This window comes from Harpia harpyja, chromosome 9, assembly GCF_026419915.1.
Source record: "Harpia harpyja isolate bHarHar1 chromosome 9, bHarHar1 primary haplotype, whole genome shotgun sequence".
In the NCBI taxonomy this organism is placed as follows: domain Eukaryota; kingdom Metazoa; phylum Chordata; class Aves; order Accipitriformes; family Accipitridae; genus Harpia; species Harpia harpyja.
This window is the reverse complement of record NC_068948.1, coordinates 16,248,902-16,273,079: the sequence shown is the minus strand read 5'-3', so window position 1 is coordinate 16,273,079 and position 24,178 is coordinate 16,248,902. Positions and strand designations below refer to the sequence as shown.

Here is a 24,178-nt window from a genome sequence, read left to right as displayed (position 1 = left end):
GAGCTGGGCTGTGCATGGCCAGCTCAGAGCACGACACTGCCTGCCCCGGCACCCGCTGGCCTCAATGCCCCGTTCCAGGCTTCTGAGTGAATCCCACAGAAAGTTTAATTTCTTTTTTTTTTTTTATTTTTGTTTTTTTAGTAAAACCAATGGATATTGTTCCTTCTGGGTGTGGTGAATGTGTGACTAAGCCTCCAGGCACACACACAGAATTCTGCAGAAGAATGAGCAATGGAAATATCCCTCCTTCGGTGTGATACCTTTTGAGAGTTCGGCTGGGGCTCTGGCTAGGTCATTCTCCTTCCTCCTCCTCAGGCCTTTATTTCCATCTAAATTCTTTAAAACACCTCTGTTCTCTTAGGTAGGACTAATTCTTCACATGGCTGGGTCTATAGCCTGAAGTATTACCTTTTCTTTTCCTATCGACTATCAGAAGCAGAATACATTGCCATTTTCTGCTCTTATTTCTTGCTTTAACTCTTTCTTTTCAGTGACAGCTTCCATACTCGTTGTCTCAGGGGAGAGTTTTAAGTTCTTCAGTAAGGTAAATGCTTTGAATTTCATACCATGAGGAAAGGTCTTAGTTCCTTTCTAGAAGATAATGAAAAATCAGCACTTGTGATGATGGCAAATGGTACCTTCAACAGGTGACTACAGCCTGCACATATGCTAATATCAGAGACCTTTGTGGTATGCATCCCAGGAATAGATATATTGTTATTAGGAATAATTCATTGTCTTACCCTTCATTATAGGTACAAGACCTGAATTCTGATATCGGTTCACATGGAAAGTATTGGTGTTTCACTCAGGTTACTCAAGGCAATGAGTGCCCTTTGTGTCTGCCTAGCACAGGGCTTTTCAAAGAATTATGCTGTCTTTTAAATGGTGATAAATCTCTGTATTTCAAGAATAGTGTTTACTTAACTTCATTGGCTTCATAGCAAAGCTAAGCAAGTTGAACACGATCTCTCTTGTCGTCTTGTTAGCATGCTGCGCACAGGTAAAATACCATTTTACTGGAGGAATCTTAAGTGTACAATGCATGTAGAGTAATCTGCAGATGTCCAGAGAAGAGCTGCTTCTCTCCAATTCTTGAGCACTGCTACATTTCTTTTTTAAATACCTTATTGATTTTTCTTTCTTAAACAGAAAAGCTGTTGAAGATTAGGACAAGGTACAGTCAGAAAGAAAATATAGGGAGATTAGATTTTAAGTAGTGGGTATATATCTCAGAGTAAATAAGAATAAGCAGAATGAAATCCAAGCAAGTGGAAAAGATGACGATGACATCCAAAATCTGTAACTTCTTTCAATGTCGGAAATCACTCCACCTGCAGTTATACTTCCTGAATTGAAGAAGTGAGCGTGGAAGCCTAAAGGAATTTCAGAAAAAAACCTTAAATGAAGATTTAACCCCAAAGTGGAAGAAAGGAAGAAAATAATATTAGCTCTTGATGAATAAAAAATGAAAATATTGGGGAAGAAAAAAAGATAGAGCAGGAGAAAAAGAACAATTCCTTTTTACTCTATGTATTCAAGTTTGTGTATGCACAATGGATATAGCACCACAAAGAGAGTACACCACAAAGAGAGTACGAATATTTTGTTATGTTTTGAGTTTTTTACTATTGAATTTTTGGAGGTTTTGTTCTTAAAATCAGTTGGACAGAGCAAGATGAGGATCAGAAACCACTCAGAATTGCTTGGCGGGTTTGGGGTTTTTTTATCCGTAAGAATGAAAAGAAAGCACATAACCCTTGAAAATACTGCTGTATTCTTTCTTCCTCACTTACATTTTAGCATGGCAAACAACTGGGAAGAAATATCTGTGAATTGATAACCTTTGTTTCTAGGACATCTTAACTAGGATCCAATCATGATGGTCAACAAAGATAGTTTTCCAGATGGACAAAGTTTTTGCTTTGTGTACATGGCAACATCTGCATTGGAGGATTTGTTATTAGGAGATCTTAAGTCAAGTCAATGGTCTTCCATAAGGAACATCACTAAGAAGAATAAATAAAATACACCTTAGTAGTAAAAGATTGCTCTAACATCAATTTGTGTTTGATTCTTACAGTTTTACATGAGCTATTCGGTTTGGCTAGGACTTAAGTTTTTTTTAGATGAGCATTGCAAGTGGAGGTACATTCCAGTATCTTGGACGTGTATAGCTCAAGACCTTTTTTTATTCTATTAAAATCGTGTCAGAGGTAATGCGTTCATGTTTTTCTGAATGTATTTCTGTGTGTGGGAGCTTCAGTTTTGAATACATTTTATTAATTCCTTTTAACATGTCTTCTAGAGGAATGTGTATGTCTTGAGAAACGTGACTAGTTGTTTAGTGTTGAGATTTCTCATTGCCCCTTGTAAAGCTGGAAACAGTCACGTTTCAAGCTGCTCTTTCTCTTACACAGATTTATCCTTATTTTGTACCATAGTTATCATAAACAATGCTTGTTTAACATTGACAATGGCAAATGCTTAGACTTCAATTAAATTTCCATCTTGAATGGTGTTACTATTTTTAGCCCACCTAGGTTATTTGGACTGAAGAAGCAAAGGAGATGGCATAGAAAATTGGAAGAATGGGCCCCATTGTGTTCCTTTCCTCAGTTACTTTTCTCCTGCACACTTTCTTGGATGCAATTCCCTCTCTTTGTTCTCCCCCGCATCCCTTCTCTTCCCTTGTAAATCCACTTGAATGGAGGAATATTTTCTTTGTAGAACAGGAAACCATTTCCAGATTTAAAGGAGGACAGTCTGGAAAACCCATGGGAACAATAGTTACTTCAGAAAAGAAACCAGAACCTTCTGTTGTTATTACTACTATTTTGTGCCAAGATTAGAATTAAATATCTGGACTTAATGGGGATTGAGGTCTCAGCTGAAGGCCTGCTCATCTGGTCTCTTATGTCACCTAGATGCTGTCACCTAGACTCTGTTAGCTCCTCAGAGTCTGGGCACATTTGTTGTCACCACTTGTGAAGACAAAACTTTAAAAAGAGATAACTGACCCATTAATAATGTTTGTGACACCCACAAAAATGGTAGTAGAAGATGATATTTGGTACCCCAAATAAAACAGCCTTGTATTAAAACTAGTGCTCCCCATTTACTGAGAATTGAAGTCTGGTTTTGTGACATTCTTTTAAAGAGAATTATTAATGAGCCAAAAAATCAGCTCTTCCATCTCTTGCATATACATTTGGGTGCTAATCTAGCTATAGCTATTTCGTGGCCTGTATGAGGCCATTTATTAACCTCAGGCGGGGTACCCTATCACAAGAACCATTGCCTCAGTTAAGCTGCTCTTTTGCATGCGTCTCAGCTGAGGCTAAAGATAATACTCAGAGGAAGTCTGAAATCTGCCGTCTTCTCTGAGGGGTGGTCACGCCAAGCGGAGTGTTTTATAAGTTTGTGAAATGGTGTGGAGGAGTTCGCACTGGGTCTGTGGATAAACAAAGACATCCTGTCTCCAGATCTGTTAGTAAGTAGCTTTCAGAAGCACCGAAATCGATTAAAAAAATGAATCCTTTGTCTGTGTTTAATATAACTTTAAAGGTTTGAAATAGAGTTGAGCTGAAATATTGTCCGTTATAGCTAGTTACTTAGGGAACCCTCATAAACAGAGATACGTGTTGAACAAGGCACAAAACTTAGTAATCTTTGAAATTTTAAAGAAGAGGAAGGTTTTAAGTTTTAAATGTGACCACGTGAATCATTCACCACCCAATCCCACTTTTCTCTTCCAACGTTTTTTGTGTTTTGTTTTGTTTTGTTTTCAAAGTTAGGAGTCCTCAGCATGTGTATGCCAGTGTGTTTGAGAGGACATGTGTATGTATGTGTGCTGTGCTCGTCTGCCGGAATAGATTCCCAAGAAAGAGTGCTGCAGAAATCCAGCTGCTTTTCTATTAACAGCCTTGATTTCCGAATGGACTCCAGGAGGATACTTTCTTGAGCTGCCTAGGGATAACTAGCCAATCCAAACTATTTCCTTTTATATGGTTGGCTGTGTCAGGTTTCGGCCAATGGAGTATAGCCTTCTTCCTATTATCGTGTTAATCACCCATTGTTATTTTAGCCTAGAAAGCCCTGCCTATGTGCAAACACATACTGCGTACAGAATTCATGGAATACACATAACATCCATAGACTGGTGCATTTGTTATTATGGTATTAGAGCATGTTCATTAAACTCCAGCAGGCTAACTTGTTGCCATTGATGACATGGGAAGTAGTTAAGAACCTCTTGGCAGCACCTAATTTGTTCTTTCCTCAGCAGGTGCTTGAGGAAATTGGATCCCGTGCGCAGAGGGGGTGACAGCAACTCCTCTGTTTAACTCAAAACTTCTGACTTATTACTGCTGTCCTAAAAATGGGATTCTATACCTAGGTGTGGGGCGGAGGCTGTAAGAAAAAATAATGTGCATCTAAAAGTGCACAAAAAATACCCGCAAAATATTTTGCTTCAAAAAAATTAAGAGGTGTTGTTTACTGAATTGGGTTTCTCAGTGCTAATGGTTTGGGGTTCTCATCAATTTCTCGGCTAACTGAGCTTGTGGCGAGTGCATGGAGATTCCACATACGTTCTGCTGCCATCCACTTCAGCCGTAAGGATACAGACTGCATGCTCATGCCTAGTGGCAAGTGTTGCAGTAGGAGTTATTCTCTAGGAAAAAGTAGGCACAAAAGGCCCAATTTTTTTAAATTGCACATCAAAAGATGTCTATTTAGATAGCATATTCCCATGAAGTAAAAGAGCATGCACATTAGACCAATGGAGCTTAATCCTGCTTTGGGAAGTAAGACTCTTCGCAAGTGTACAAAAGCTTAACATTCGTGGTTTTTTTTTTTTCTGAACCTGGATGTCCAACTTGTCAACATGCATTTTAATTTCTGCAAATGATTTCTTGTTTTTTTTCCTGTCATGTTGCAAAAGTACATGCACCACTGTCAATCTGAGTGGAAACCCCGTTTTCCCTATTTGAATAAATGGTTCATGTAATTGCCTCTTCACACTGTCTCCTGACTTCTGCAGCTAAGCCTCTCTGGTATGACTCTGAGATGGAGAAAATACGCAACAGATTGTGCTAGGAAACAATTCTTTGTGGTAATGCAGTTTTTCCAGGGTTTCTGATGGGATACCATTACAAAATGTATTCTTTTCCTTTTGTCCTTCGCTTCCTCAACTATAGGTGTTTTGCCTGCTGTATTTTGAATTTAACTAAAGATGGAATTTTTTGAGAAAGTTGATCTTTTTCTGAAAACAGAGTTACCTTTCAATGTCTTTTATTTCACTGTGTAGGAATATTTACTGCATTGGGTTAAATGACATGTGCAATCTGATTATGGCTCAAGTACTCAATCAGATTTTCAAGTACTATCATTTGAAATTTTTTAAGTTGAAATTAAAAATTCTTCTAAAGCAGGCTGTTAATTACAGATTGTATATATGGTCCCAGAAAAGCCCAGCCCAACTTGGTGTCTTGTTGGGGACATATGAGCAGAAAAGGCCTCAGTGGAGGAAAGTTGAAGCACGTAATATGCTATATTCATGATCACACTTGCCTTATGCTACAGTGCAGTTTTCTCTAATCTCTTTTTGGTTATTAAACAGAAAAAGACCTATCAATGCATCAAGTGCCAGATGACCTTTGAGAATGAGAGAGAGATACAAATCCATGTCGCTAACCATATGATTGGTAAGACATTCTTTAAACTAGGCCACTCATCGGCTGCTTGTTTTTTGCTACTCTTTGAAATTCACTATTCTAATAACTTGTTAATATTCATGCTGTAATTTATTTTTTTTATCTTTCAAGGAAAATGATTTTGATATAATGATTCTTCACTTCAAAGCTTTTTAAATATGTGGTTATAAAAGTGTTACTGCTGAGCTTTTTTCCTTATCCTTTTGAGTCCTCATGTAGCATTTTCATTTATATTAAAATCAAACTTTTGACAGTATCTTCCATTTGGTAGCATAAATTTCTCTCTATCCATGTAAAAAGTACTTGCCAGTTGTCAACCACTTAGGAGCAATTATGTTTCAATTTTGTATGTCATGACATTGAATAGATTTAACTGCTAGCATTTTCCCAGCTAAGTGTGGTGAATTCCTGAGGAACATTGTCAAAACAAAACACTTACAGAGTTACTTCAGTAGGTTTTTTTCTTCTTTTTCCAACAATTCTGGACTTCAGAAAGTTCAGCTTACATACAAGTGTTTAAAAAATCAGTGCTTGCTGCCTTCTACTACAGTCCCGTTGCAAGAGTTTGCAGTAAAGTGTTATTGTAATCTGATGGGTTGTATTTCTGCTGCAGCTGTATGATTGCTTTTCTGATGAACACAAGAATTGTTTTTCCTGTCTGTACAGATGTTATAAATATATGTGTTGGCCCAAGAGGTCAGTTTATTTTGATGCGTAGACCACAGAGGAGTTACTTACACATGCCACTGTAGGCATATGTTGGATGAGATCCTTCAAGGACCCTACGGTACACTCTGTGTGTCTCATATGTTCACATGCAGCATTTATCTCCCATAAGCATAATGGTTTTCCTTCAACAATTTTACATTTAGGAAATTATTCTCCCGTCAATGCATGTATGTAACTCCTATTATCTTTGAAGTGAATTATGCATAAATACCAGAAACAGAGAAATACGGACTGACACGGTCTTCACACCCCCACCCCCAAATGAAAAATATACATGTCAGTCACAACAATTTTCATCTGAGAGCTAGGCAGGAGTTTGAAGTCAATGTCAAGCAGGTTAAGATGAAGATATTTAAAAATGTTTGCTTTTGTAGCAGGTGTTAATGTAATCTCTTGTTTGCAAGCTTGAAGAGTGAGATCCTTGTTAATTGGACCATAGTGATTTCATGTAGCTCCCCCCTAGATTTTTTTTTAAGAAGCCTGAAAGAAAGAAGTCCTTAGGCAAGCTTAGCACTTGTTTCAACTAAATTTGTGATCCAGTAGCTAATAAATGATTTTTAAATACAAAGGTCATGAAGTGCTGAGTTAAGGTTCTGCTTGATTCGAGAGGGGAGTTCTTTTTCCTTTTGGAAAGATGTAATTTCTTCATTTTCCAGTAACTGATGTTTGAAGTTCATTTTTGTATATCCCAAAATTAGTGCCGTCTAGAAGAATACACGATGATATATATGACATGACAAGGTTCACTATTAGTTCTATTGGAAAACAACAGTGGTAAAGGCATAGGAGGCTGAGAAGCGTAGTGCTGCTGATTGCAAAAACTGTACCTATTGTTTCCATGAAGCTGTACATAAATTATTATACATATTTGGAAGAACTCTATATAAATACAAAGATGCATATGGACTCAGTTCCGTACACCTAGAACATTGTAAATACCAGGACATGGTAAGAAAATGTGTGATTATTCCATTGCAGTGTCACGTCTTTGTGTTGCTTTGCTGAGATATGGACTGAGAATCTTCATTAAGCTCAAGTCATCACTTTTTTTTATGGTGCAGTTTAGGAGAGAGTGAAGTATAGAAACCTTTAATATGGAGCCAAGCTTCCTCCCACTCTGGGCATCTCAGTTCCCAAGGCTCTTGGGCCCCCTCTCCTTCAAGACATGTGACTGCTTCCGAAAAGGTGTTGCGAGTGAGTCTGCTGTTGGTATTTGTTCTTTACTGGGGAATACTGAAGGGGAAAGGAGAGACTAGATGTCACCGTTTTTCCAGCAATAAATGCTGTGCAGATTTTTGATGTTAGTTTGCATTGTGCTGAGTCAGTAATAGTAAGGAAAGTGATGGATTGCCTCTTGGGCTTGCTCCTGTGCCCTTTGTTCAAAGCCTGAGAGCCTTGATCCCTTACTCAGGCCATAGGAGAGACAGGCACGTGCCTCCTTACCACTGAGGCTGGGTTATTGCTTACAAAATAAGCAGTGCAAGAGTTTCCCTTCTCTGTGTTAGACCAAGTCTAGCCAGATGGGCAGTGAGAGAAAGAAGCTAATATAGCTGTTTCTGCAGCCCAGGTCTGTGTCACAAGGGTTATTAATGTCATTGTTGTCAATTTAAGATCTACAGATGAGGATTTGTTTGTGCTAGGGGCAGGCACTGAGATCCCAGGGTGAACATACAGGCATTTGGGGGGCAGGGGGGAGCTTGCCCTCAGACTGTGTCTGCTCAGGAGCTTAGGGTTGGACTCATCTCAATGAACTTGTATCTGTCTAAAATTAAAGTGTCTGGTTTAATATAGTCATTGAGATGCTGTCTGGGGAAAATGAATGATTGATACCAATCTAAGATAAGAGTTTGAGTAGGATAAGCATTTCCAGGGAGAGATTTTTATCTCTCTTTTGAATTTGAAGCGAGCCAAGACAATGAAGTTAGCCTTGACATGTAATTTTTAGGTAAAAAACCCCTTGGCTTTGATAATCCAAGACTTCTCAGCAGCACTTTCTTCTCATACTTTGAGAAACACAAAATCAATAGTTGAGATATCCTAAGCACTTGGTTACAGTTTTATTCTGCTCAAGTGACTGTCAACAAAGGAATCCCTGCTCTGTAGCAGCGACACCTCTTAAGTATCAGTGTCTGTAATATGATTAAAGAATTCAATTATTTCTTACATCGTAGTCTTAAAAAGTGCATCCAGTTAAGTTGGCTGTGCCTCCCTTTTCAACCTCTCGGCTCCTCAGTCTGGAGTCGGAGGCCGTGCTCATAATTCATGGAGGTAGGGGGTTTATTTTTTTCAAAGCAGTATGCAGGGAATTTCCAGTGCGACTCCCACACACCGCTTTGAAAAATTACCCTTCTGCACTCTAGCCCTTCATATCCTGTGCACAAACACAGAGACACATTGGGTCCTGCGCAGGGTCCCTGGGGAAGGAACAGGCTGGATACATCCCCAGAGGAGGTAAATGGTAGATGTTTTGTTTCATTTTACACTGGGGCCTGCAGAAGGGCTGTAAGCAGCAGAACAGATCTCCTCAGTTGCTGTTAGCCAGGAAGGGATCTGTTTAGAAATGTTTTCAGCTGGGGAGGCGTTCAGGGTGGAAATTTTAGCGAGCAGAGGTCTTTGAAACTTTGCACTGATTGGGGCTCCTTTGAAACATTTCCATGCCCACAGAAAGGGGATCCCCCTTTGAAACCTTTACAGGCATTGGGGAGTCCACCTGGGACTATATCAAAAACTTTCAGTAGTTCTTGCTGCCTCTGTACCTGCTTGCCTCCTGTTGCGCTGACCTGGCAATGTTTAAAGCTTCTCCCCCTTATCTCCCCACCTACCACTGCCTCTGATGTGCAGTCTCTATTAGATGCAGGGGAAGATGGGCGTACGCAGCCATGGGCTCTACAGGGGGCACTGAGCAGCCTCGGCAGCAGCCCGAAGCACAGCAGTCTGTCAGTGCCAATTCTCCCCAGTGGCTGGGGGAGCCGTGGAACTTCAGTCTCCATCACAGGGCCACCGCTGAGTCCCCACGGCAGGCAAGCGCTGGCTGCATCAGGGAAAGGGCCCTGGCATTCCCCCGTCCCGCACTGCCAAGGGAGCCCCTGCTCGGAACCCTGCGCAGGGAACATCAGGATTTGGCCCAGGGTTTTCCTACTGGGTTTTCGCAACTGTGCTGTTCCCACACCCTGGCCGGGTGCCCTGATTAATATTTTTAAGGGTACATAAAATTCCACAGACTTGTTGCTCTCCAAGCAGGTCAGGTCACCCAGTATCAAGGGAAGGCGCATTTGGATCTGTGCTGGGGCTCTCAGCTGTTTGGGTAAGTGAAGTGTACATAGCAGCACTTCTCTCTGTCTTAGGTAGATTTAGATGGGGGATGTTTTCTGTTTAATGTTCAAAAAAAGATGAACAACTGTACCCACCCTTCTTTCTCCCTTTCTCAAAGAAAGTCTCCTGGCAAACGTGCCCAGGAAACTCAACCAGGTGCAGTTAGTGCTGGAACAGTGAAAATAATGATTCCTGATCGTGCTCTAACACTGGGATTGCTGCAGGACCTTCCTGCCTCCAGCTCCAGAGGAGTGTAAGTGTTTGTGGGCTCGCAAGAGGCTGTCCGACTCCTCGGAGCTCAGCAGAGCCCTTCCCCAGTGCCGCTCCTGTCCTTACACGTGCAGTTGCCAGCACTCCCAGCAAAATTCACATATGAATGCCAGTGAGCAGCAAGGGAGGGAGGGAGGTGTGGGCTGGATGTGTTGTGGTATATGCGATGTGAAGCATGAGGCCCTGTTTGTGCTTTGAGAGCCACTGGGGACAGAAGGGAGTGCTGGAGGGAGAACTTCCAGAAGTCACATTGAAATTGTTCAGTGGTCTGGTCCTTGGACTGCTGTCTGGATAAATACCTCCCTGTTCGATGTGATGGGAACAACCAAGTTAAACACCGTGTTTGGAGGAACGGGGAGAGTTTTCCGAGTACTGCCCTAAGCCGTGGCGTATCATACGTTGTATGTAGTGTAGGACTCCCAAGTATCTGAATTACCTTTCCTGCCCTCAGAGATCATGTTTCAAGTTCTGGAAACACTCTGCCAGAATTAAACAGAAAGAGGAGTGATAACGTCCATCCACAGTTATGTTTCTTTCAGATGCATAGAAGTGTTCTAAACAAAAGCGACCAAATACAGGTTTGTTATTTTGTTAACATTTAAAAATAACATAATATTTAAAAATAACAAAATAAGTTTGTTGCTCTTAAAAGGTCAAACTGCAATACTAACTACAGAAATAATTTTCTAAAAAGCAGCAATTTAGAAAGCTGATTTTATGTTTGAAAGAATTAGCAGTTGATACCAAGGTCAGTCACTGAGATGAAACCAGCACAGTGGTGAAGGGGATGAGATAGTACTCAAAATCAAATATAAACCAATATATTCCCAGCTATGTTTTCCTTTTCTGTTTAAAAATTGAAGCAAACAGTTTTATCTTTTGGTTTAGGAACTCATAGTTTTCATAAATTCAGTTCTTAACAAAATTGCTAATTTATATATTATATAAATAAAAATTCAGACTCATTTTGGATGGTCTTGGGCTCCTGCCTGTCACAGTAGATTCTAAGCGCACGTGTATGTGAGAAGGATGTAGGTAAGGATCATTTTTGCAGAACTGACTTTTATACATGTGGAAATACTAGCCCTGGGCATCTCTGATGAGGATGTGAAACATTTCTGATACTCAGGCCTGATCTTGTGAAGTGCTTTGTTCCTTGTTCTCACTGATTTGGGAGTTGAGGACAGATAACACTTCTCAGAATCTCTCTTGTAACAAAATATCTTTTATTTTATATGAAATAAATGTAGTCAATATTGGAAGAAGGGCAGCTTTAACTCTTGTAAAATTCCCATTTTCCTGTGTATTTTGTTTAACACAGTACTTGAATTCTAATTGATTTATAGTTTAAGGGTGCTATTTGATAAATACATTCCCTTCCATTAAGATACTGCCGTGACATTGTGTACTGAGACAAAACTGTTTAATTCTTGAGGGAAACTTCAGACGTAAGCACTAGTGTTAGTTAAAGCATATACGTGGTAGCAATGATGATGACATTGTAAAGCACTATCTTGGTAATAGCTTTCAGGCACTAAGGCAAATAAAAATGTGCCAGATTGTTTTTGAAGCATTAGATTCAAATTATCAACAGGAACATATTTCTGGACTCAACAGCTGAATGTGTGAATTAATTATGGACACATTAGGAACTCAAGAATATTTTTTTAACTTTGATGTTTGTAAAGCATATTCCAAGTAATTGCTCTTTTAATGCAGAAACGAAGGTACAACCTTCATATATTTACCCAGTGCTTGCTTCAATATCCAATTCTATGTGGACTTGCCTTAATTAACAATATGTACTAGACTTTCATTTTGCAGTGGCTGGCTGTTGTGAAAGATTAATTTTAGGAAAAAACAGCTAAGTGTACTTATCTTAACAGATGAATAACATACATGATGTTTCCACACGCACATGAGAGCCTTAATCCCGCCGTGTGTGAGTGCCGCGGGCTGGCCGGAGTCCTCGCAGCGCCACTGCAGAAGACTTTGCCCGAGTGGAGCAAGCTGCTGGCTCGGGCTCTTGGGCAGAGGATTTGCTTATGCCAGTAGGTCCTCGTGTTATTTTGTCCAACTCTAAGCCCTGGGTTTCTATTTTTTCTTGTTAATTGTTTTTAGCATTAAGCACTTGTGCAAGTAGTTAAATAACATTGTAATGAATATAGTATACAAAGGGCTAGAAATGTTTTATTTTAAAAGCCACACTTTTTAACAATGAAAAACACTGAAAGCCAAACTGCCATTGCTAACAGACAGAAGCAGCTCCCTTTAGTATAAACAATATTGGCCCTTAATATAATCTATTACTTAATTGGTTTCTTACTTTGAAACTGGTTTCATAACATTACATTTTTACTGTCCCTTCCTTTCTAAGGCTGGAAAATTCACTACCCAAAATCTTAATAATTTTATCCCATTGTACTGTGCAGATGTGGCCTCCTGCAATTGTTATCTATGCGTATTTGTTCATACAAATTACTCTGTTTCATGAGAATGTATTTTGTTTTGCTTGTTTATCTACCAGGAAGGAAATAACATTTCCCTTAATGTATTCATTCACATACTCCTTTTGCATTTTTCATTTCATTTACAACTTGGTAATAGTAGTTCAGTTTTCACTGACATTTTTATAGCTGCTATGACAACATTCCTGTTTTGCATGATACATGCATAATCGGCTACGATCACAGTTTTACATTGCTTTCATTCTTTCTTAACTGTGTTAAGATTCCTTACAGCCTCTAAACTCAATTTTCATATGCAGTTGTGATTACACCTGTTTAAACATTTTCCTGGTAGTTTCATATTTATTCATAAAGGGAGCAGTTGATAAAACACCTTTTCTGCAATCAGTCTGAGTTTTAAGTGTGATGCTTCTTCAAAGTTATCATTAGCAAGCACCTCAATCTATTGCCCCTTTCAACATCAGTTAGGCAGTGTGGTAAAAAATGCTATTTTTCAGTAAACTTTGCCCTGTGTAGCAGTGATTTCTCTGAATGTGTAACTTGTTCTTCATTTTTATTAATGCTATTAACCTTGAAAACTGTTGTACGTTTGTATTTAAGAGTCTGCAGAGATGCTTTCTGCCTGTTTCTCAGATATTTTATGTGTGTGTGGCCATGTATCTCTAAGTTCACAAACAAATTTCTTAGCCCCTCTTTGCTAATCTTGAACCTGGAAAAGAAAGCAAGTCCTCACCATATGGGGTTTGGGTTCTCCCTGCAGATGGCAAAATGACTCTACTCCTTCCCAGTGGAGAGGTCAGCACCCCTCTGTGTCCTACTTTTGAGGAAAAAACACCAGAATATTTCTTGGGAGTGGAGGAGGGAGCAAACCCTCCACCATTTCTAGGTGTAGTCTTTAGACTTCAATAAATAATGTTTTCAGGAAGTTCTTCTCCTCATGTGAATTGTGGGACTAATGTCTGTATCAGTTCTGTCCTAAAATTTAGGTGTTGATGATTTCTTTATGGGAGCTTATTAACAGATAATGGTTTTATCTGGAGAAAGTAGATATTACCCCCATTTCTTCTTTATTTGCCAAATGAATTTACTGGTTTGAAAACACCAGGTACCAGTACTACCTTTCTTGAGAGACAGAAAGCTTTGTGCCTTTTTGCAAAAGATAGCTGAAATATGAGAAGTGAATAAGGAACAAAGAAATGAATGTTTAGCAAAGCTGGAAAAACCCATACTGGGTTGGTTAGGAATTAGCTTAGGCAGAGTTATAAAATACTCTTTTTACCTCTTTAGGGAAACCTAGACAAGGTTCCAGACTGTTTCCAGTCATAGGAAAATGGGAAAAGAAAGTATATAATATTAGTAAACTATAGTTAAATTCCTTTTCTACTAATAAAATTCTTGATTTCACTCTTTCTGAATATCTGGTTCAATATTCAGCACTTCTGAGCACTGGACCTAAAATGTTTATTTTTCTTCCTTTTATTATGGAACAACCCTCTGGTTTTGAATCAGTATGAGTACTGGCATACATATGCCGAACCCTAACTCTAGTTATCAGAGAAAAATGGTTTGTCTATATGTTAAAGGCCCAGATTTGTTCCTCCTGTTACTTGGTTGACTTCAAAGAGAGACAGTTGGCCCGTTGCCTTTAATTGTAGTTCAAACTAAACAGCATCCTTAACCTTGGGGGAGAAGATTTAATCTGATCTTCTGGAACAAGAGGTTACCAACTGACATGGCCCTAAAAAAAAAAAAAAAAAAAAAATTCTATTTTGTCATAGCTGGCAAGCAAGTCAAATCAAACACAGCCCTCCCTGTATGCTCTGCCTGTTCGGGGTGCTCTGCCTGTTCGGGGTACTGGCACTTTTTTTTTTTTTTTTTTTTTTTTCCTCTCCCATTTGTGGAGGGAAACTTTTCTACCCTGAGGTTCCTTACAAGTGATCCCCATGAAGGAAGCCCATGTAAATTCTTTAAATGCTTTTACCTTTTTTCAATGTTTCAAGGCTCCCAGCACAGATAAAGCCTTTGCACGAATGGTCTTCTCTGTCATTTGTACCAGATGTGCTTGCTTGCGTGTAGCTTGCTTTTCGTTCAGCTTATTAGTAACTTTTGACAGCTTTGGGCCTTTGTAAGAATCAGAAGGTTTTTAATTGAATATTGTGACTTGGCAGACTCATTGTATGCCATTTTAAAAATTAAATGTCTTTAATTAAAAAATAAAAAACTTACCATTCTTGCAACAGCCAATAACCACTGTGTGATTGCACAGTAACCTTGAGGAAGAAGACTTCAGGTTGTCCCTGTCAGTAATGTCAAACTTAAAAGAACTGGCAAATCATGATTTTATAAAGGAAAAAGCTTCTTTGTCCTGCCACAACTGAAAAAAACCAAAGAAACCATGTGTATGAATATCATGGTCTTCAGAAGACAGAGCTCCATAGCAGGCCAAAACACCTCACTGGTCATGGCGTTTTCCACAGTCATCTTTCACTAAGGTGCTCTCTCCTGCCTCTTCTCCGCTTTGTGTTTTGTCCTGCTGGCACAAACCCAGGGACAGATGGGGGGAATGAGGTGCTGACCCCATGGGGAGGAGTTGAGCCTTTTAACCTCCTGCTTCCTGTAGGAACAGGCCAAAACCAACTTGATCTGGTGTTTCCTTCTTTTGCACCTCCTGAATTGGTGGAGAAGATGACTGCAAAAAATGGCATTGCAGGTAGGAAGTACCCAGCACACTTCTGATGTGTATAAATCACTACTTCAGTCAATCACAGCCTACTTGAGATTTAGTCCTGCCTTCAGATGCACATCATCCATCATCTGGTGGATAGTCAAGGGCCTTAGAAAATGACCAAATCTTTTGAACATTGTGTGTGTAACTGTGAAGTGTTTAAGGTTTATGATGACTATATCTTATTCTGTATTCACAGGCAAGTTTTTTAGCGTGGTTCAGGCTAGGCAGATCCATTGGTTTTAGGTTTTGCTCCAGGTAGAGTTTGGATGTTTTAAAGGATCAACATCAACTAGCACCACTGGTATGTCCTCTGCTGTTATGTTTTGCACGCATCAGCTATCATGTATTATTGGGGTATGGACAAATATTTCTTAAACCCCATGACTGTGAGTTATATCCAGGAATAAATATTGGCAACAAAAGTTAAATGATGAAACCTCATGCAATGAACAGTAACTGATTCAAGCTGGGCCGGATATAGATAGCTAAAGTTGAAGGGAAGAAAGTATTCCAGTGACATTTTTTCCTTTTTTAACTTTCTAGTTAAGAATTTATCTTTTTTTCTCTTCTTCTTAAAAAAAAAAAAAAAAAGAAAAAAAAGGATAGAGCAACTTTTGACCTTTTGATTCAGTAATTATTCTTAAAATCTAGTGGGGGGTCGGGGGGGAAGCAAAACAACCCTCCTTACGCCTTTAAAATCTTTTAAACTGCTAATAGCTGTGCCTCCACTTATAGAAGAACATCAATGGAGAGAATTTCCTTTGGAGGCTAATTCTAATGTGCCAGAAACTGAAATCAACAATGTCTGTGTTAAACCTGAATGATGAACTTTCGGGGGATGGGGAATTTTAATTATGAGACATTAGTTGCTTGCTTAGTTTACTTTATATTGCCTTTGAAAATTTAGAGGGAGAATGTTAGGTTTTTTAATCTAAGACTTTAAGTTATATATCCTTTGACTTAGTTCAACTAAGAAAAATTTAAAAAAATACAATGAAAAAGCAATCTATAACTTTTTTTTTTTGTAATTACAATAATTCAAAAATAATGGCCTGAAATTTAAGTCTGTAGTCCTTTTAAAATTTTCTTTTGTCTCTTAAAAAAAAAGGAAGCATATTGTACTACCCCATAGTTATACAGAAATCCAATACTACAAAAATAGTTAAGGTATCGGAAAAGTTAAATATGTTATTAGAGCATTATTGAAAGGAAAGCTAGGTTCTTTTCATGTTTTCACTGAAACTTGTAAGGATTTTTTTTTTTTGTAATTGTGTTAACAGTGTTAACATCCACTGTCAGGGCATCTAATGCCCAGCTACCTATCATGCTCTTTGATTGTGGGAGATTTCCATGCATAAGTGTTCAACTTTGAGTGCCAAAGAGTTCCTGTGGAATTGATGTGGGGAAAACTCACTATGTATTTTCTGAACAGCCTGTTTTGAAACAGAAATGTGCAGTTGCTTGCAAATGCTTCACTGCCCAGCAGCTCAAGATGGTGAAGGTTAGCAGTTCTGGAGTTCAGCACAGACATTTCTTGTAAACTGTTAACTACCAAGTGGTTTGTCTTTTGTGCACTAGTAGTCCCTGCAATCTAAACACTCGCCTGCAATTTTAAAGAAAATAGACATTTGTAATGGAGGCTAGGAGGCCAGATTTCAAGTAACACAAAGGTGTGGGTCTGTTACCTCTAGAACTATGACTTAATAAGCTTTTATTATTAACACCTGAAAATATTGAGGTTTGTTTTTCCTTTCAGTGGAAATACTATTAGACCATAAATGTACAAGGTGTAATTATATCTATCTTGCATCTTGATTCTTCTCTGAGCAGGACTTACTAGCAAAAGAACTCTAGAGACCCAAAATACTTATATTAAATGGCCTAGTCAAAGAGTTTTCCTATTTTCCTAAGGCTTAAACCAGGGAAGTGGCTGCCATTTGCAGGCTAGCAATACAATAAAAGCACATCATTGTACACAACATTTTATTTGGACAGCTGTATAAAAATGGCAACACACTGTGAAATCCATTAACAGCAAAACATGTTAAATTCAGCAAAATGCATCTCATGTGGAACACTGAATAAGAAATTATAGTCTGAGTTTTACTAGTTGGTTATCGGAGTTTGTCTTGAATGAAGAAAATTGAATTTTTTCCATGCATCTGCCTATAATAATAGTGAATGCTGTACAGTGGGTTTTGAAACTAGTACGCACCTGTAAATTCTCACCCCACAGACTTTTCCGCAAGGTTTTCACAAATCTAATCTTAATATCCATGAGGAGCCTAAGGGGGTAGTTTGCACTCATGCAAGTAGCTCTTACTGGCATGTCAGGTCCCACTTGCACCCACTAGAATTACCCGATTCAGAAACATTTGTAGGGGTAGGTCTTAGGGGATGTAGGAGTAAGAACTCCAGCTGGGAATAGATAGATCCTTCCCACCTTGTCTCCCTGCTGGTGCCAGTGAGGACTGCAGTCTTGACAACCAAGAGTAGGTCCTTTGACTCCTGTGGGATTTCCAGGCATGGATTTTGCTGTGCATGTAGTAAGACTTTTCAGGGTTAATCAAACAGCATTTAAAAATTAAAAAAACCTCTTGCAAAGTATTTTGCATTTCCATTGTTTGTACTGTTTAACTATGAGATGTTGCTCATCAGAATAGGATGCCATTAAGTATTCTGATAGAGAGAGAAAAAATGAGTTTACTCTTGCCTGGTAGAAAATGAAACAGCCATGTTAACTTTAGCTCTAATCGTGAGATTAAAAGTCTAATGGGGAATAATATCATTTTCAGTCTTCAAAGCCAGCATCAATGACCTTTAGAGTTTTAACAGCCTAAGGATTTCTCTTCTAGAAGATGCAAAACCCAGTCTTTTCCTTGACAAAGAAATGAAAAGTGGGTGGATAAAGGTGAGCACAAGTAACCGTACGTTGGAGCAGGCTAAACGACTTTTAGTCATATTCAGTACAACTCGTGAGAGGTTGTTTCCAGGCTTTATTGCCCAAGCCACCGGCTGCTCTGAAGGGAGAAAATAAATCCAAGGAAGAGCCATGGGGCTGGGGGACAGCATTTGGGCAGCCCCGCTCCTCCGCCCAGCTGGCCCGTGGCAGCGGCGACTCTTGGCAGTGGGGCTGAGTGCGCACGCCGCTCGCTCGGAGCAGGTTTGCTGTCGTTCAGGGCTTGTTTCCTGTGTAAAAGCACTGGAATTTCTTGTTTCAGTTCCTGTTTGCCGCGTTTGCGAGCTCAGGCTGTTGCTCTTTTGCCAAGCTGGCAGCGCGCGGGGGTGACTTCCTGCGCAGGGGATGTAAAAGCGATTCTCTGATTCTTCCTCTGCAGCCATTGGGAGATAAAAGCCAGGACATTGGGGACTGCAAAGAGGGAGCCAAATTATATTTATAATATTAAAGTGAGTGCATTTGTGGTTTTGCCATTCTCCAGGGTTTTTCATAAGTAGAAAAACATGAATTAGCATTTTCCATTTCCATATATTGACTGGAAAAATAGCCCGCTCTCAATTAAGACCTATAGCTTTTGGGATGTATGCAACAATTTTATAAAATATTTACAGCAAAATTTGCATTTTACATGGTATTACAGTTTTTCTTGTGTTTAGTAGAAAGGACTTAGGCCTAAGAGAGGAAATCCATCCAGCGTACCGAAAGGGAAATAAATCTAAAATTAGATTGTTAGTATTCACAACAAGGAATGTCCAGTGCTGACTGTTACCTTCAGTAATTATCAAAGGTCAGTTTCCCCACCAGCTATTTGTTACAGCTGCTGTAAGGACCGTGCTCCCTATGCAGAGCTATTGCTATCCCTTTAAAACTGCCTTTGGAAGCGATTGGAGCTTTGTGCTAGACAGATAAGTAGAACATTTTTTACCAAATGTAAATGCGCACTGTAAAGAACATAGCTATTTCCTGGATAATTTGCAGTTGTATATTTTATGTTAATTTCACCGAAAATATTGCACCCCTGCCAGGTTTAGTAGAGGCTCACTGTGATATGAATAATTTCTAGCGAATCTTTTTTTTTCTTCATTTAAGATTTGGCACCTTTTTAAGATTTTAATAATAGCAACAAGGAGGAAGATTTAGAACAAGTGAAACATTAGAGCCAAAGAAATTCACATTGAGAGCTAATGTAAAATAGCAAGAATAATTACATGGAAAACAGTTTCCACAGATGTTTTTCCTTGTAATGTAATAACTATTTACTAAACTGTTTATTTTAGGCCCTTGGTTTACAATAAAATATTTATACATGCTCTGCTGTAATAAAAAAATATTGACAAAATACTATAGAGATTTTTAAAAGACAATTAGTATTTCTCTGTCTGGAAAGTGAACACAAGAGAAGCAGCGCCAGCCTTGCCACACTCGCTGAGAGGAGATCCAGGGTTATCAGCAGCATCCCTTTTGGGTTTGTCAGTGTTCGACTTAGCTAACAGGGAGGCGCCGGACTTGTGGCAAACCAGAGGGTAACTTACTGAAGAACATGAAAGTTAACACTCTAAAGACTGTGGAAACATGCTTTTCCACTTCCTTTCAGTAAGAAAAACCTTATTCCATTCCTGACATATTATAGAATAAAGTTATGTCTTGTCTAAGCAAAATGTGCCTGCTTTAGCAGCAGGTTTAAAGTTCAAGATGCCAGAATCCTGAATCTTGTTCTTAAAAACCGGTGTGGTACAGTGACTTTTTTGAAGTACTGCCTGTGGCAGGTTTAAAGCTATTGCTTTATCCTGACCGAGCCACATCTGTCATACACCTGATTTATAAAGTTACTCACGTGCCCATAGAGTGTGTACACTGTGTTACACAGGGGATAGCTGCACCTATGCAGATATAGCAGTGTCTTAGGGTACTGAAATAATAAATTCAGCAATATTGAAAGGTCTACAGATTCTACTTTCCACACATAATCTTAAAACGTCTATTCTTCTATTCATGAATATATAGAAGAAACTTTATGTTGAGGTGTCTATGGCCTTACCTGTTAAAATCTTGAACACAGGGTAGTATCTGATAAGGAACTTTGGTTCCTCTGCCTGCCAGTTTCATAATGAAGGATTTTATATTTTTTTTCTTCAGAAGTTATTGTACATCTTTTACTTAACACCAGACTGCCAGCACACAGCAACTTTAAAAAGAGGCCTCCAGGACAAAAGAGAAGATACCTGTAATTTCATGGATACAGGCCCCGGTGTCTGTTTGCATTTGAGAACCACCAACATGTTAGACGAACTTGAAGTCTAAAGTCTGAGTAAAGACTGCGTAGCTGGATCTGAACCCCCAATGTTTGGGAAGCAGGAAGGTTTCAATATCTAGATCTGAATCCATATTTAGCAGTTCAGGCTCTACTTTCAAGTAGACAATTCCCTTGAGTTTCCACAGTAGCAAGTTGTGAGCTTTATCATTGCAGAAGAAACAGGATAGCTGCCTTGTGAAATGATTTGAAAAATGAATTTAAAATATACCATGAGCCTCTTTTCTTGGTGAAACGAGTAATGCTCACCTGTTTAAAAATCAGTGGTGTGATTGACTACACAGTTTTTTGTCGTGCTGGGTTATAACGTGCACAAAAAAAGAACAGGGCAGAGCAGAAAACGACAGGCATGAGAACTAAAACTGAACAAAAGAGGGAGCTAAGAAATCTAAAATGTTCAGTTTTAAGGCAAAATAATCATGGTTACCAGATGCCTTTTGTTGTAAACAGACTTTTTTTCCATGGTTGACTTTTACATAGAGGCCAATGCACGCGAGAGGTTTGTTGAGCCTTGTACCGTGCCACGCAAAACCACCACGTCCCTTTCCCATGGTTTGCCCTTGTGGAACCTAGCCACGACGGCTTTTTGATAATTAAAAATTGGCTCTCCCTATGAAAGTCTGGATAATTTAATATCAAAATTACAATAAGAAAAATAGATGGTGTAATGTGTGCAATATTTTCTGTAAATTAAACCAAAGTTGGGTTCTTGGCTTTTAGCCCTTTGCTACCTTCCTGCCTGTGAAATGTTGATACATTGCAGAGTGCTGCCAGGTTATGCAATTATTTCAGTGCAGCTCCTTTTGAGTCATCGGTAGGGTCCAAAGCTAGCATTAAGGAAAACAAAGGAATTTGTGCTTGGAAGTCAGCATTGCTCTGCACACACAATTTTTTTTTTTTTAATTTGTTTTTTTTCTTCAAGGACTATGTTATTGTGTAAGCTAATGATTTTGTTTTTAAGTTATATTCTCAGGGGCATGGACATCCAGAATAATCGAGGATGTACTTTTAATACCGATCCTGTGCAATGTTAGGTCTCTGGTGGAAAAATTGGACCGTTTGCAGGGGCTTGAGCCTTGGATTAACCCCTGCTTGGAAGAACTGTTGATTTGCTGGTGCTGAATATATTTGTAAATTGATACGTTACCTATGTGTAAAGTAGTTCAAATGAAAGTAAATTAGCCAGTTCCCTGCCCTTGTGCCTCTTAAAAGGCCACTTAGTGTTTATCAGCGTAGAAGTCATTACCTCTGTTGGTAATTTTGAAAACTAAGTACATCTGCCACAGTTCTGCCCTTTGTTGGCCGAGCCCAGCTCACCTGTTTGGCTCTCCCTGCTTCCCCCTGCTCCTGGCCTGGCAGTGGGTGGGGGCCTGCCCTCCCCAGGAAAGCTCAGCTCACAGTTCTCTGTCTCCAGCCCAAATCGGATGTCTCTTTGACCAAAGTGGGAGTCCTGTGTGGGTATGTAAAGCAGAAAAGTGGGATGTAATATCTCCTGTGTGAGTCTGAGAGGAAAGGAGGGTGTGTTTTGCAATTTTGGATTGCTTTTTTTTGGCTATGGACAGGAGTTTAGAAATTTACCACTTAAATTGGGCAATGTTTATCAGTACTTCTGCATCGAGAAGTAGCATATTAAGAGAGGTAGATAAAGGAGCAGAGCAAGAATGCACATGCAGAGGAAGACTGCGGAAGGAGGTTTTTTCTCCTTTGAAAATCCATGTGGTATGAGTTACGACACAAACCTTTTCAAACATTCTCCAAAAACATTTACCCACCTACATCCCTACCATACCACTGCATGTAATGAAACAACTGGGAGAGCGCGTTATTTTAATAAAGCATTGGCTGTTAGTGTCTTTCGTCCTGGATCAGGAAAGGAGTTCAGAGGAACAGATATTGCTGAAGAATCTGTCTCCAATTTTCCCTTGGAACTGCACTTCTAGGGTTTTTAAAGGTTTATGTATTTAACAGTGCAAATCTTCATTTTAGCTTTTCATTTGCTGCTCTGGATTTTTATTAATTTTGCAGTGTTCATTTAAGTTGATCCAGCCCTTTATATCATTTCCAGCTTGAAATATTAGTTCAGAGATAAGCTTTGTTATTAAATACTTAATCTTGAACACTTGTCTTATTTGGTAAGAATTATCCCTGAGACATAGGCAAAGAGAAGTTGACTGCTGTGGTTTTAAAGCAGCTGTAACTGGAGTAGCCCAAGTACTAGTTTACAAAGGTTGGCATCCCTTCAGTTTGCCATCACAGCAGCTGGACTTCATTAAGTGCTGGTGTTAATTACTGGGAGAGCGTTGGTTCAGTATGCACGCTGCAACACTTGGGGTGACACACAAAATAGGAAAAGGGTCACCTTGAAATAGGAGCTTTAAAAAAAAAAAAAAGCAGGGCTGCCACTAATTTTGTAACTACATTTAGTTCAAACTTATGCTGCAAACAGCAAAATAAGCACTACTGTGCAGTCATAAGGAATGTCTTAATTGCATCTGCCATTGACGAGGCTAGAAAGGAATGTAGGCACAGTGCTGGGCTAACTTGCCCTGTAATAAGGGAAGATGTTAATGTTGTATTTTCTATGTGTGTGGTGTGAAAGAGAGGGAAAAATCTTTCTGTATTCTCCAGAGTTTTCAAGCCATATACAGTACGGTTTGAGGAGGAATTATTAATAATTCCTTATCCTGTAAATAGCATTCTATGGAGAAAACCTGTTAAGGGCTTGTATCTAAGGAATGTTTAGGGGATGAATGTCATGGAGAATAACACAAAACATGTGGCAGTATAAAACAAGCGTTGCTTGGAAATGTTGTGTCCTAAAGCTGATGACATTCAGACAAAGTGGGCCAAGTCCAGCCCTGGTGTAAGCAGCTAGTGGTGCACCCAGCCCAGTATCCCACCACCTGTTTAAGCGAAAGCTAATTTTTATCCTTGTCTTTTGCCTGGCAGTTGTCTGGATGCAGGAGCCGGGTGCCTGGGCTGGAAGGGGGGTGTGTGAGGATGTTGGAGGAGAATTAGGTTATTACATTTCCTCCTTAATTCTTCATCAGGGCTGCCGCCTGTATTTTCTACAGAAAAATCAATGCATTCTGATTCTGTAATTTCCCATGGTGCCTCGCCGGGCGTGCAGCGTGCCGTGGGAGGTGACATATCCGGTCATGGCAGCTTGAACTCTTTTTTCCAGTGAAAGAATTCATTGGAATTTCACAACCTTTGCATGCTTTTGTGAAAACACTCATTTGTGTTTGCGCCAACCTGCTAATGGCGGATGCCGGGGCTTGCGAATCCCACCTACATTCGGTGCTCGTTATGGCATGGAATGTGCCGTTAATAATGCATCTGTGAAACTCAGCTGCGAGGGAGCCAAGTAATTATCCCACCGTAGCGTTCCCTGCTTCAGTGTCATCACAACTGGGGCTTCATTAAAAGTCCTAACAGTAGAGATGTTGTGTGGTGCAGCCTGTATATATATTTTTTCATTTAAATTATCAGCAATGCCATGGCTCAGAGGTAATTTGACTTTTTGAAACCATGGAGCCCCTGTGAATTTCCTTCCTCCTCTCCCTCTCGCTGCCGCACCAGCTGATCAGCCCCAGAAGAACAAAAGGTTTATCTGAAGCTATGAAGCATATATTCACCAGCTTCTGGCGTCTAGATAAAAAAAAAAAAAAAAAAAAAAAATCA

General features: G+C 39.5%; 1 protein-coding gene across 7 annotated transcripts in view; it reads left to right on the top strand.

Annotated features, from left to right (window-relative positions):
- Positions 1–24,178, top strand: part of ZNF423 (zinc finger protein 423) — a 238,150-nt gene that overhangs the window by 141,438 nt on the left and 72,534 nt on the right. For all 7 annotated transcript variants that reach the window (XM_052796002.1, XM_052796003.1, XM_052796004.1 and 4 more), the window contains one exon: positions 5,624–5,708. In XM_052796002.1, coding sequence (XP_052651962.1) covers positions 5,624–5,708 — 85 coding nt within the window. The remainder of the gene's footprint in view (positions 1–5,623; positions 5,709–24,178) is intronic.